This window comes from Alligator mississippiensis, chromosome 13, assembly GCF_030867095.1.
Source record: "Alligator mississippiensis isolate rAllMis1 chromosome 13, rAllMis1, whole genome shotgun sequence".
Classification (NCBI taxonomy): Eukaryota; Metazoa; Chordata; order Crocodylia; family Alligatoridae; genus Alligator; species Alligator mississippiensis.
Genome location: NC_081836.1, coordinates 45,252,863 through 45,267,257, shown reverse-complemented (window position 1 = coordinate 45,267,257; position 14,395 = coordinate 45,252,863). Strand labels below are relative to the sequence as shown.

Sequence of the window (14,395 nt, the reverse complement as noted above, 5' to 3'; positions counted from 1 at the left end):
CCATGTGGCCCTGCTACCGGCAAGCATCTTCCACCTTCACCTGGGCTTCAGATGCTTCCAAATCCTGCAGTGGGCATCCTATGTGCAGGCCCAAGCCCTGAGGCTTGGGGTTCACATGCCCCCAAGTTTTGCTTGCCTTTAACTGTGTGGCCGCAGGCAGAGACAACCCGAGCAGGTTGCAGGGCCTGGGGCCAATCAGCCTGTGTGGGGTCTTGCCCCTGGGATGCGAAGATGTTGGGGGTGGATTTGACCGCAGGCAGAGGGGGGCTGCCCAGCAGTCAGACGTGAAGCTGGCGGCAGCGGGGAGTCGCCGCTCCACCCGGCTCCACGGGGCCCCCAAAGCGCAGGGCCCGCAGCTGTCACCCCGATTCGCCCCCCTAGGCACAGCCCTGGCCGCAGGAGGGAAGTCTCAGTTTAGAGACTAGTGGGGCTACAGCTACGAAGCCCAAGCCCCGTCAGCCACAATACACTTAGCCTAGAGCATATCCTAAGAATAAAACCTAGAGCGCACCCGATCCCGTCTGATCTCAGAAACTAAGCAGTCCCAGGTCCGGCTAGTACCTGGATGGGAGACCGCCTGGGAATCCCGGGTGCCATAGGCCTAATTCTTTTCTGCCCTTTGGGCGGGGGGCTGGACTCGATGATCTTCCGAGGTCCCTTCCAGCCCTAATGTCTATGAAGTCTATGAATACCAAATTAGTGCTCAAATAACCTAGAGGTGGCTGATTACGGGGATTTTTGGCACAAGTCCCTCCACACTCACTGCTGCTTCTACGTATGCCTTTAACTAGGCAGAGACAAAGATTTGGGGGTAATCTCTTTTATTCGTTTAAATGCCAAGTCTCCCAACGGTTTTTCTCAGTTACAGCTGCAGGACTACAGGGGAGCCTGCCTGGGGCAGAGAAAACCTTCAAATCACGCTCCCTGAAGAGGAAGAAAGCAGGAGATCGACATTAATAAGCTGAACTCGCGTTGCTTGCAGGCAGCTCCTGGTTTCGCAGCTCCAAGCGAGCCGCCTCCACCTACTGGGCAGCCCTGAAGGCGGGACCCAACCCCAGATCCTGCCCCGTTCCGGCTTTTCAGCCAATCGTTGGCTGAGAGACTCAGCCAAGATGTGTCCTCCATGACGATTGGCGGGCGGTGGCCAGTTGCTGGAGGATGACTGGCTGATAGCAGAGTGGGGCTGGGCGTTGATTGGTTGTTGGCAAAACCCACCGGTGGGTGTGGATTGGCTGGCGCGCAGCTCCGCGGCGCATTGTGCGCTTCGGTGCCGACGGCGCCGGGCGGGAGTGGTGGCTCGGTTCCGCTCCGCCTCGCTATGTTGCGCGGCGGGCCGGGCCTGCTGGGCGCCCTCACGGCGCTGCTGGGCGCGCTGCTGGCGCTGAGCCGCAGCCCGGCGCTGTCCTGCCTGGCGCCGGCCGGGCTCTACCTGGCGCTGCGGCTCTTCAGCCTGGAGCCGGCGCCGCTGTCGCGGGCCCAGCACGTCCTGCAGCCGCGCGGCGCCGCCGCCCGCATCGCCCACCGCGGCGGCGGCCACGACGCGCCCGAGAACACGCTGGCGGCCATCAGACAGGTCCGGGCCGGGGCCTCCCTGCGGGCAAGGCAGCGCTGCGCCCCTCCTGCTCCGGGCCTTGCAGCCCCCGCCCGGCCTTGGCCCTGCTCTCCCCGCTGCGCTGGGCCGGGCTGGGCCGGGGGTGCTGCACGCCTGGCCGGAGGGAGGGGGAGCCGGCTGCACCCAAGGGCTGCGGTGCTGGGGGGGGGGGGAAAGATGTGCTTTGTTTGCACCGCCACTGGCCCCCTTCATTTGCACAGCTGCTGGGACCAGGCTGCTACGTGGGTGCTGACACCCAGGGGAGACGGGGCAGGGAGGAGAGCTGGGCTGCGGCATGCTGCCCAGCCCTGGCATCCAGGCGCGTCCACAGCCTGCTGCGCCGGCTGCTTCCCCTTCTCAGAAAGGCACAAGCCCGGGTTGCCTGGAGCCAAGCAGAAGTGGGCAATTAAGGGTGCGACAAACAAGGAAAGTGCCGCGAAGGTGTACGATGGGAGTGATTAGCGCGGGCTCGTCAGCAAACCACCCGGAGGGATTGAGAGAGCTGCTAAAATTGATGGAGACATCAGGTTAGCTGGGGATTTGCCAGGCATGCCTCTGTGCATTGTTAACGGTAAATATAGCAGTTCTCGTTGCCCGAGGCAGTCCGGGGAGCGCTGGGTACCCAGCAGGACGCATTTGGAAACCGCAGGGAAGAAGCTGTTTACATCTCTTCTTTAATGTTGTTCAGCTACTTGAGACCTGAGAAATGTAAAAGACCATCTGAAAAAGTCAGTAGCCTAGCACTATTTCTACTGGGCATTCTTCCTAACTGAGGTCCCATGTCTTGAAGTGACACCCAGCATCTGGATACTGAAAGGTGAAGGCTGTAGAAAAGGCATGTCTGTGTGAGGACAGAGGGATGAAGGTGAAGAGAGCAAGAGAGAATGGATAATCCAGAGCAGGGGTTGTCAACCGGGGGTACGCATACACCAGGGGGTACTTGAGAAGGCCCTAGGGGGCATACACAGGCAGGCGGGGACAGAGCACTGCCATGCACCGTTGCACGCGGGCGCTGTCTGCCTGGCTAGACATGGTGAGGAGCTTGCATGCGCTGGCTGCCACCGTGGTGCATTCAGGCATGCACCTGCATCCCCCACCCCCTCTGTCTGGCCGCAAAATGTTGAAAACCCCTGATCCAGAGCAACACACATTGCCCTTCTGTTTTAAAAAGCTCAGTCCCATATTGACTCAGCCTTGTTTTTCTTTCTCTCTCTTCATGGGTTTCCCTAACACATACCCCTAAAGGAGTAAGCTCCCTCCAAAGCACAATCCACAACCACTTTTCTCCTGCTTTGTGAAGCAGAGGGTGATGGTGCTATCACCCTACTTTTCCATTGATTAGAGGAGTTGCTTAGGATACGGGAATACTGGGTTTGAAGTTTTAACTTGGGCAATTTCAAACCAACATTTATTACCTCCCAGGAGAGTCCTATCACCACCTAGCTGTTGGTGTTTCAGGAGTGGAAACCCCTCTACTGCAGAAAAGAGAAATCAAGATTAATTGGGCCAGAAACAGGCACCATGATGCTGGCCTAGTAATTGGGGCACTTGGTAGAGAGGAGGGAGATCCGTGTTTCAGTTCCTGTTCCCAGGGTTGTTTATGCATTTTATCAAGAACCAACCTTTATGCCATATCCAGGTCACTAGGAGAGTAATCAGAATATTGCTGAGTTGTTTTAGCAGATGTGGAGTTGAGATCTCTCCTTCCACAGGACTTTGGCACAGAGATGTACCATCTGGGATATAGAGCATATTCCCATAATCAGTCTATAAAGATCTTGAATAAAGCACCCTGCTCTGAATAGACTGACATATCTTACCAATGAAATGAGCAGCAGCTTGGCACCTGCCCTAGAAGAGAAGTCAGTAAATGATGCCCCATGAGCCCAAGGCCTGTGGAGGCATCACCCACATAACAGCTGGGCAGCAAAGAGAAGCTGCCTTGGTACTGTGGGGCAGAGCTGTGACTGCAGTTTTGCTTATGGCAACACAAACCAAAATGAAAGTGGTCCATGGTGGGAGCTAAGCTGTAGTAAAACAGCCCTCACTCCAAATGTTGCCACCCTCAGCACTGGAATGCAAAGTATGTGTTGAGGCACACTCCTGTTCATAAAGTTGTGTCTTTATTTTTTTAAGGCAGCTGAGAATGGAGCAACAGGTGTGGAGCTGGACCTTGAATTTACTGCAGATGGTGTTCCCATTCTAATGCATGATGACACAGTGGAAAGGACAACCAATGGGTCTGGGAGTTTACGTGACTTGACATTTGATGAAATTAGGAGACTTAATCCAGCTGCAAAACACAGACTATGGTAAGCAATCAGCAGTAGTCCAGTACCTCTAATCGCTTATGAAACTATCATTTCTATGGCACCAAAGGCACCCATCATGAATTCAATCTTAACTTTGGCATGAGGGCATCAGTGACTCAAACACTTTGAAACTTGCAAGATTCTGGGAGCCTTGGGACCTGGCCTATTGTTATATATTAGTGGTTCACTAGGATCTTTCTCTTTGCCCGTTCTTGGAGTGGGAGGGCTAATCTTTATGTAACCTTGGCTCAACCTTCCTTAGGGCAGAATTTGGTCTACAAAATATTGATATGGTGGGAGTAATACTAGGTTTTTTTAAAAAAATTGATGGAATAAATATTTCTAAAATGAATTTTATTCACAGAAATCTCCTGTTTGGCTGAACATTTTTAAATGATCATATATACAGGCGACCCTCACCATTTGCGGGGGATATGTTCTTGAGATCCCCGTGAATGGCAAAATCCGCGAATACGGCACTGCGTTCATGAACGTCATGAATGCAGTGCCCCTGGCAGCTAGGGTGGGGGGGCACGGCTGTGCTGGCGGTGGCAGGAGCCTGGCGGTGGCAGGGGGGACACGGCTGCGCTGGTGGCAGCGGGAGCCCAGCGGCGGCAGGAGCCCGGCGGCACCAAGCGCGGAGCTCCCGAGGAGCTCCTGTAAGTGTATTTAAGATATTTGTGCTAGTTGGAGTGGGAAATGTGTATTCAAGATGTGGGTTCGGCATTCACGAATATTTGAAACCGCGAATAACAAGAGTTTCCTGTACAGTATTTTGTTTGAAGGGTGGGAAGATTTCACTTTGTAGAGCATAATATGCAGCTTGAATGGAACTACCTTGAGTTCTAAGAGAACAGGCCCTCCTTGTTAAAGGCATCCCTGCAGTATATTTGTAAAATACTATTTTTGATGTTCCTAGAAGATTTTTGTGAATAAAACTTGGCATATATCACTGAACATATTCATTATTAAAGAGGGAGCTCTATTAACTTATACTTCCAGGTGTTTTGATTTAAGGTTTTTTGGGGGGCGTTGTTCTTTGTTTGGAGTTCTACTCGATTTGGTGCATTCCACTGAACTATTTTCATCTCTAATGTAGGAGAGATTTCCGGGGCGAAAAAATCCCCACGCTGAAAGAAGCTGTTATGGAGTGTCTGCAGCATAACCTCATTATCTACTTTGATGTCAAGGGCCATGCAAATCAGGTATCACTCACAGCTCAATATACTACAAGCTCTTCACTCACCTTTTGCATTGGTATGTTAATATTGGTCTGCAGTATGAATGGAACAGGACATCCTTTGCAGATTGCTAGGTTGGGTTTTAAAAAAACTACAGGTTCTGTAATATTGCAACCGTACACCAAATCTGAGCAAGTGAGTAACAGAGATCCCTGCCTATGCTGGTGGAGGGGAGAAATTGTCTCATCTCTGACTTCCAAGTGGGAATGGATCCTTCCTGTTTCATGTCTATGGTTTGTACCATGACACAAAGTACATTGATAAATAATGCCTTGTTTGACAATAATTATAGAGTCTTTTTGTTATGTAACTTGGAGAAGGGGCTGGGGCTGTATGCTACAACAAGGATCAGGCCTCTTGCAGCTCCCCAGCCCTCTGCCTCTAGCACACCAGCATCTTAACACATTCAGTTTGCAGTTGTTTTGGGCACTGTGCCCAAAAACACTGCTGATCCCTGAGCTAGACTGTTCTCAGTGGTGGCAGATGAGAGAACAAGGAGCCGTTGTCTCAATTGGCAACAAGGGAAGTGTAGGTTAGATATTAGGAAAAACTTTCACAAGGAGGGTCGTAAGGCACTGGAACAGGCTACCCAGAGAGGCTATGGAATCTCCATCCTTGGAGGTTTGTAAAACCCAGATAGACAGAGCCCTGGCTGGGATGATCTAGTTGGGGATGGTCTTGCTTTGAGCAGGGTGTTGGACTAGGTGACCTCCTGAGGCCTCTTCCAACCCTAATTTTCTATGGTTCTGTAAGGAAGTATCTGTGTCTTACTGCTGTGACCAAAGTTAAGTGCTACTTTCCTCCTTCCCCTTTCCAGTACCATCTCCCAGGTGCCAGAGAGAGGCATATAAGTTAGCAAATGGAATTTTTAAGTGGGAATTTATGTATCATATGAACTCTCAAAAATTTGTCTTTGACCACAGTGTAAATTCTGTCTGCATATCTTTTATTGACAGGCAGTCAGCGCCCTTACCCTTCTCTACCTGGAATATCCTCGTTTGTACAACAGTAGTATCGTCTGTTCTTTCATGCCAGATGTTGTCTATAAGGTAAAGTCTCCTAAAGGGTAATTTTGGACTTTTTTAGTTCTATAGATACTTCAGGTTATCACTGTTACCATCGGTATAGTCTGCTAGAGACAGGCAACTCCAGAGTGCTTGCAGAGTATTTTTACTGTCTCACTTATTTTTAAATAAATAAGAACTTGCCTAAAAGCGGTTGTCAAAACAAGGATGAAGGCACTGTATTGTCAGGCCTCATATATTTCCACCCCCCCCATACCTGTTCTACCTCACACAAATCCTCCCATGAAGTTCGATATGCACACTGAATCACAAATAATGCCCTCCATCAGAAAAAATACATTGAAGAAGGTCCACTAGCTTAAAATTGGCATGTAGTCATCAAGCTACAAGACATGGAATACATTCACAACATTGTTTCTAATTTCCATTATCAACTTTGCACCTTAAAATAAGAGAAGAATTTATTTAATTAAAAAATTACATTACCTGGGGAGAGCAATCCAACACAAGCAATTAGTATAAACAGCTTTCAAATAGAGTCAATCAAGAAGTTGGAGATGAGAACTCTAGTAGAAATGTATATTCAAAGTACTGCCACTCACTGTTGTCTCAGAACGTTTCCGTTTCAAATCCAGCGAATCTAAAACATAACTTTGGCATTTTAGTGTCAGGATAAGTGTACTGCACTGTTCTCACCTTGCTCTTCCAGATGAGGCAAGCTGATGGAAATGTCCTAACAGCACTAACCCATCGGCCATGGAGCCTTAGTCATTTTGGAGATGGGAAACCTCGTTTCAACAGCTTTTGGAAGCACTACTGGTATATGATGATGGATGTCATTTTGGACTGGAGCCTGCACAATTTCTTGTGGCACCTGTGTGGGGTTTCAGCTTTCCTCATGCAGAAAAATTACATTTCTCAGTAAGTGTTCATATGTTTTTCTGGAAGCAGTATCATTTTAAAGCTATGAAGGAAGAGGCCAGGTGATTCCCCTGAACTGGAATGCTATCACGCAACAAGAATTTCTAGTGTTATTAAATGCTGTTTTAAAATATAAAAAAATATAACATTGAACTAAAAAATATTTCTGCCTCAGTCCTCCCAATTCATATTTTTATCCCAGTGTTTCCACCCTCCATTATTAGTATTAGAGGGAAAAATGGTTGTTGCCTACCTTTACGGTTAGGGCTGCCAGGCTCTGGAATGGGCTTTCAAGGGAGGTGGCGCTCTCCCCTACCTTGGGGGTCTTCAAGAGGTTGGATAGATATTTGGCTGGGGTATTATGATCCCAGCACTCGTTCCTGCCCAGGGCAGGGGGTCGGACTTGATGATTTGTTCAGGTCCCTTCTTACCCTAGAAACTATGAACTGTATAAAGATGATACGCTGTAATTCTGAAAAGTGTCTATAAAAAAGGAGAAATCTTTGTTTTTGCCTGTGTGGTGCCAGTCTGTAGTCCCCTTTATTGAATCTTTACTGATGCTTTTTTCTTTACAGAGAGTATGTGAGGCAGTGGTCTTCTAAAGGAGTGCAAGTGGTTGCCTGGACAGTGAACACATTTGCAGAAAAAATGTACTATGAGACTGTCCTTGAAGTCAGCTACATTACAGACAGCCTGCTGGAGGACTGTGATCCCCACTACTAGGCTTAGGCCTGATGGGACACTTCCATGGATTTAAATATCCTTCTTGTTCAGGCAGATCTGAGTTCAACACCAAAGGCTCCACATCTGCGAATGGGACTGAACAACCTGAGGTGTTCTGCTTGTATCGTTATGAATAGAACTTGAATCACAACCAAACCCTCTCAGTGTCACTATACTGGCAAAGTCTGAGCCGCAATCATTGTAAGTCCAAGGGGAAATGATTCTGCTTTTTAATCGGAGGAATCTGTAGTGTAGTCTGCAGGGATCAACTGATTTCACAAGTTAGCACATGCGGGTGGCTCACACTTTTTATAATCAAACTATTCCTTTTATTGGTTTAAATCTTGGTATTAAATCATGGCAGCAGCTTTCTGAAGGCCTAATTTAAAACTGAATATTAATGGTTCTAGTACATTAAGCAATCTGCTCCTCATGTATGTGACAGTTTGGGGACCTGTTAAAAGCATGTGGTACACTTATCCTTATATGGCAACTGACAATAGTGCCATCACTGTTAGAGGCTGAATATACTTCACTCCTACAGGATGGATAGGATGACTGTTGCAGTGATCTGCTCGTTGCAAACAACATGCTAAAACTTTGATACATGATGGGCAAACTTGAGTGTCTCTTTAGCATTCAGTCCTAAGTCTGATATATTTTTAAAAGTTGATAGAGGATAGAGAGGTGCTTCCTTCTTGTGATCTATACCAGAATCATTTTTAAATAAAATGCTGCCTTCAAGCTGTTGTTAGCCATAGGCCAAGTTGTGGGCGAAATGCCTTCTTGATGTTTGCTGCTAAATTGTTTGCACAGTTGAAGGGCTTTTAAAGGGTGTAAGGATCCTGTCAGTTAAGTTTACCTTTAAATCAAAGGGGTCTGAACGTGGAATAAACAAGGCTCAGAGCTAGTGCATACTATACCTGCTGTGGGTGTGGATAGTTAAACAATTATACTGCTTAAATCAAATGCTGGACTTGCTGCAGTTCAGCGGAATCTGCCCTAACTCTTTCCTGCAGCACAAGTGGAAGTTAAACTTAGACAGATTACTCCAAAACAAAACAGTGTTAATTTACTGCGGTTTATCTCTGCTTACTATGGGATGGGAGCAGACACACCAATTACAATAGATCAGCTGATGTACACTCGCAAACAGCAAGTCTTATCACAGCCTATGTGTATATGCTATGAGAACAATTCCTCTGTTACCAGGAGGGGAAATGTGAAAGTGGTCCTTATCAATCAAGGTCTACATTGCCCCTATTATGAATAGGGGTCTGCTTAAATTCACAGTTTTCATGGAAACCGTGAAAAATGGCATTGTCCACAATCGCCAGGAAATACTGCATTGGCTGCAATTTCCCCACAAAATCAGCCTAAAAAAACCCCCATTGTATTATATAATACACTGTTTTTGAATGTCCCAATGCTTACTTCAATATAACAATCACTACTCCCATAGATCACATGATTAGGAGTTACTGTCTGCTAATGGTGTAGACTAAGTGAAGGTGCCAGTCAGTGAAGTAATTACGCCTCTGTCAATCAACAGTGAGGGGCAGGGCCCTGGGAACTGCCTATGAAATCGGCTCTTCATGCCACGACTTAGGCACAAAAATTGCTTTGTCCGGTCACAAGTTGAGTAGACCACTAATTATGAATACCACTGACTTGCCATCAGCAGATACAGCTCTACTGTGGATGGAATCAGTAGTTAGAGAGCATCAAACAGCACAGCTGTAGCAGGAAACTCTTATGGTGCTACATTTAACATAATCAGACAGTTTTAAAAGAGAGAGAGACAGGGAAAATTATCCAAGTCTCATTACTCACATCCAGAACAGCTTCATTTTAAAAGTAGAGAAGTTTAAAACAACTTGGTTACCAGCTACTGGAGGTGACCACTGAGATGTAGCCTAACGAGGTATCATTAGACCAGGGGTGTCAAACTCACCTGGCCCCCCAAGACAAATCCAGACTGCAGGGCTCCTTGCAGGCCAGATCCAGACACAGCGGCAGGGCTAGCAGCGTTAGGGAGTCACAGAGTTAACACAGTCATTGCTCACTCAACTTCAGATTCTCAATTTCCCTAGAAGCCCTGTGGGCCAAACAAAGCTGCTGCCTTAGACTAACATACACAGCTGCATGTGCTCCAAGAGCAAGGGTGACCACACTTTAGCATGCAACTAGTTCCTAGTGAGTAGTGAATGGTAACTCCACCATTCCTTATCTTTGGCCCCAGACAACATGGCTCAATGACTAGTCACTTTAAGGATCTATTGTACCCTTCCAGACTAAGCAGACTTCTGACTACATAGGTCAACCTATTTTTGGCTTGTGTGCCACTTCACTCCCTTTCTAGTGCCTGAACAGCTACTCTGCTCCCTGCCCCATGTTCCTTGTCCAATCTGCTGTTCTGCTTACTGCTCCCTGACATCTCTGCCACTGCACTGCTGCTCCCCTCCCTGAACTGCCACGTGCCACACAAAGGCTGCCTGTGCCCCTTGTGACATAGGTGCCACAGGTTGGCCACCCCTGATGTAAATGATGTTTGATACTTATGTGCTACAACTCAATGACAAAAGTGAAATAAAACACATTGTTTTCTGTATTAGCTGAGGGTTACTTGATGTAGCTAACTAATGATTAAAATCTACACCCATAAGTTAGGGAGAGTCTATACGAGGTACCTAATATCAGTAATATTTGTTCATACAGCTTTTCAGAGTGACTCAGCTCTGTAGTGACAGCTCACTGTATGCTGCTATCGGAATATAACTGAAGGAAGAATAGGTGCATGTGGGCAGCACAACATCAGATAACAAATAATGCCATACTACATTTTGTCACTGCACAGTGAAGCTGAAATGATAAAGTACAGCCTGTTTGTTACAAGTTCAGTTGCATGGAGAGTCCATTTTCAATACATCTTTTTTTTTCCAAATTAATAGTTTTTCCTATTGTGTTTTCCTGCAAAAAGTCTGCATAAAACATCACTCATGCATAGAGTAGAAAGTTGCTCCTATAGTAATTAGGCTAGTGACTTGTCTTCTAATAGATTCTCTTGTAACACTTTACCAGTTACTGCAAGACTGAGAACATGGAAGATGGACTACTTATATCCCATTATAAGGTAATATTTGGCAAAGGGAATCTCTTATGGTAGCCATTTTTGCACTCTGTTCTAATTGATTCCTTGAACTGACTGGCACTAAGTGGTCTAGCTTCCTTTTCCTTCAGCAATACAAACACATGCAAAGTAAATGCAGTTTGCCACTCTCAATTAACTGGCTAAGACTTTGAGCACTAAAAAGAGGTGCTCTGTCTCTGCAGTTATGGGGGTGGGTAGGATTCTTTTGCTTCCAGCAGGTATAGTTCAAAAAAGGATTTTTTACTCTTTTTAGCAACCCATTGAGTATTTAAAGAAGCTAAAACAAGCATTCTTGGACTAAGCACATTTAACAAGAAAGCAAAATAGGGCTGTCAAATGATTTAAAAAATTGATTGTGCTTAGTTACTTGATTAAAAAAAATAGTTGCAATTAATCACAATTTTAATTGCACAGTTAAAAACTCAAAATTATGTAAAATTAAACAGGTACTTTGTATAGCTGGGGGGGGAGGGCTGGAGCCTGTGGAGGGGGGTCCCTGCATACCCTGGCAGCATACAGGCATTGTGGGTCAGGAGAGAGGGGCAGCAGCAGGGCTAGGAGGGCTGTGGCTTGGGAGTGAGGGGCAGGGGCAGGGCACAGGCATATCACTTAACCCCTCCCCCTCCCCCCAGTGTCCTCTTTTTTTTAAATTGGGAATATGGTAACCCTACAAGAATGCAACCCAGCAGTGTGTAGCGCAGAGCCCAACAGGTAAGTCTGTGGAGGATAATGGGTGGGAGGGGGAGATTGAGGCCCCCACGGTGAGTGAGTGAGTCGGGCAGGCACAGGCTGGACTGAATGGGGCCCTGGGGCTTGGGCAGGTCATGGGACAGCTGTGGGTGACTCGTCCAGGGCTGCAGGGGGGCATGGCTCCCCACTTCTGTGGACACCCCTGGGGGAGCCATGCGGGGGCATGTGGCTCCTGGATTTGTGTGTGGAGTGGAGCAGGGCTGCTGTAGTGCACTGGGGCTCTGTGCCCTGCTGCCTTTGCCCTGGGAACTGTGCGCTGACTGCACTACCTATCCCCATCTGCCTGGCAGCGGGAGGCACAATATGGCATGTGACTCCTGGGGCAAAGGCAGCAGGACGCAGAGCCCCAGCCTGCAGCCCGCCTCCACTCCACACACAAATCCAGGGGGCACAAACTACAAATCACTACAAACACTTTGCAAGCGAACAGTTTTTTGCAGGCCTAAAGGGGGAGTAGGGGCTGCTGTAACCTGAGCCAAGGGGACATGTCTGCAGCAGTTAATTCCCCAAGACAGCTAAAAGTTTGCTATAAAATCCAGTGTTATAGGCAGGCTTCCAAGTGCCAGTTTTGCCAATAGAATTTTAACCTCGGAAAGCTGCCAGCTGCAGAAGTTTTCATTTGAAATAAAGTGGGAGCCCTAGGTAAAGGGAAAACTACAACACTGGCTTGCTGTATAGCTGGGCAGTCTCCCACTTGGACTATAGGGGCTTCTTTAAAATCTTTCTTGGCCACATGACAGGCACCCTGCCTTTTAAACCATCAACCTTTCCCAGCTCAGTCTGTTGCAGGAATAGGCCATAGATCCTCCAAAGACTGCAGTCTTGCTTGTGTAAATCTTACCTTGTCTTTTTCTCACAAATTCAGCTGTTGCTTCTGTCTCTGCTCTAGACTGTAAGCTCCTTGTGGCAGGAATATGTCTTCCTTCTAGTCTACCACTTATGCTGCTGCTGAGTGGTAGTTTAAATTGTCACACAGGAAGAAAGCAAAAAATCTTTAAGCAAGGGAAATGTGAAATGATGGTGATGACAGCAGTAGCAGCCCAATGCCAGGGTATATTCTTAAATGAGGGAGAGTGCATAAAAAACTGAAGCATGAAGAGAGTCATTTAAAAAAAATGTCTAGGAATGAAAAACAAAAGTTTAAATGAATTGATAAAGGTCATCATAGCCAAGCAGTGGCTTTGGAAACACAAGTCACAGCTGCTGCAGGTGCTGCAACAGAAACAGTAATTCACCAAGCACTGCAAACCCACAGAAACAAAGAGTCATTACATTAACAATTTCCAAAGTATTCAACAATCATGACCCTTTATTTACATTTTATGTTATCTTGATGTGGACCAGAGCTGGGGTTCCCACATACATGAGGGAAAAGGATTACTGTGGCAGTTGAGCAAGCAAAGTCACAGTAAAGAACAGCTTTTAATCAGAATTTTTACCCTGAAGTTTTGTTTTAAGATGGCTAAACCCTCTGTCAAAAATGGTTCCACAGAGCAAGCTCCTTGCTTTGAAAGAGAACTGCTGAAGAGAGACTTTAGAACTAACTGAGTCAATTTTACATTCACTGTTCTGGCTCACAGGTCACTTTAATAGCCACTTAAATAGATAAAAACCTGTTTATTTGATCAATACTTCATTTTTGTTCCTTTAAATCAGGTCAGAGTAGCCTGAACAAAGCAAGTCAGCTATACAAATACCATTGAGTTTCACACTATTGTACTGTGCATTTGCTCTCAGGCACAAGTTACATGGTTACAATAAATATTTCCTCCTCACCTGCTCAGTCTGCATACTTCAGCAAAGATTTAAATAGCAGGTGCTAGGGAGAGAGCTGCTATTATTGACATTTCTTTTCTTTTTGTTAAAACTGTACAGTATATTTACTATGAAATTACATAATTAAACCAAAACTGACAAAGTGCATTTTGTGATGGAATGCCCGTGTTTTAATGTTTTTTCATTTATAATTACTGCTATTAGGACTTCCAGTTATAGGTGCAAAATACTGAGGTCTTTGTTGGCAATTAATGTGCATCACTGATTTTTGTAGTTCACGATCTAAAATCCTCTTCATCCTCGTCTTCCATTTCCCGTTCTGCCTGTTGTCTGGCCCTCATAGCTAGTGCCAAGGCTTCAGAAACTCCTGGTTTTGTGCTTGGCTGCTGTCGCTGTGGATCTCCTTTAAGCACAATGAAGAAACATTGACTTCTGTGGGTGCCTGTACAATAGTAACTCTCTGTTCATAAGAAAACTCCTGTGCTATTAAATTAACCCAGCTGCCAAGCATATGGAATAGGGACACGTTTCTGCAAACCAGGAATGGATCAAGCTGATGTGGGAAGGTTCTGGGGCTGTGTACAAGCTATATGTACCTTTCGGTATTGGGTCTTAAAAGAAGTAAATCTCAGTATGTGGAGGAATTCCCACCAGTCCTACTGCCCTAAGATGTGGAGTGTAATTTTTGCAAAGGAATTCAATTCTCAGGTACATGGAAGTCTGCAACCACGTTTCAAAAGCAGCCGCTGATTTCAGGTGTCTAACTTGAAAGCCCTGGAGTTATGGTTTCTACAGGTTCTAAAGAGCCACAGCTTCCGTTGACACAGGTTGGAGCTAAATGTGCTTTTAGCTGAGCCCAAGAGGTCCCCAGTGGGACACTCAGGAATGAGCCCCTCTCCAGTAAC

At 46.5% G+C, this 14,395-nt stretch overlaps 2 protein-coding genes across 5 annotated transcripts in view; one reads left to right on the top strand and one right to left on the bottom strand.

The window, feature by feature from the left end:
* Positions 1-1,282: 1,282 nt before the first annotated feature.
* Positions 1,283-13,637, top strand: GDE1 (glycerophosphodiester phosphodiesterase 1). Its single transcript, XM_014610661.3, has 6 exons — positions 1,283-1,573; positions 3,728-3,903; positions 5,003-5,108; positions 6,101-6,193; positions 6,879-7,090; positions 7,666-13,637. Exons 1-6 carry the CDS (start codon positions 1,319-1,321, stop codon positions 7,811-7,813), a joined length of 990 nt encoding a protein of 329 aa, XP_014466147.1. The 5' UTR covers positions 1,283-1,318; the 3' UTR covers positions 7,814-13,637.
* Positions 13,006-14,395, bottom strand: part of TMC5 (transmembrane channel like 5) — a 39,038-nt gene continuing 37,648 nt past the window's right edge. For all 4 annotated transcript variants that reach the window (XM_014610815.3, XM_019494789.2, XM_059716675.1 and 1 more), the window contains one exon: positions 13,006-13,893. In XM_014610815.3, coding sequence (XP_014466301.1) covers positions 13,766-13,893 — 128 coding nt within the window. In that variant the 3' untranslated portion in view covers positions 13,006-13,765. The remainder of the gene's footprint in view (positions 13,894-14,395) is intronic.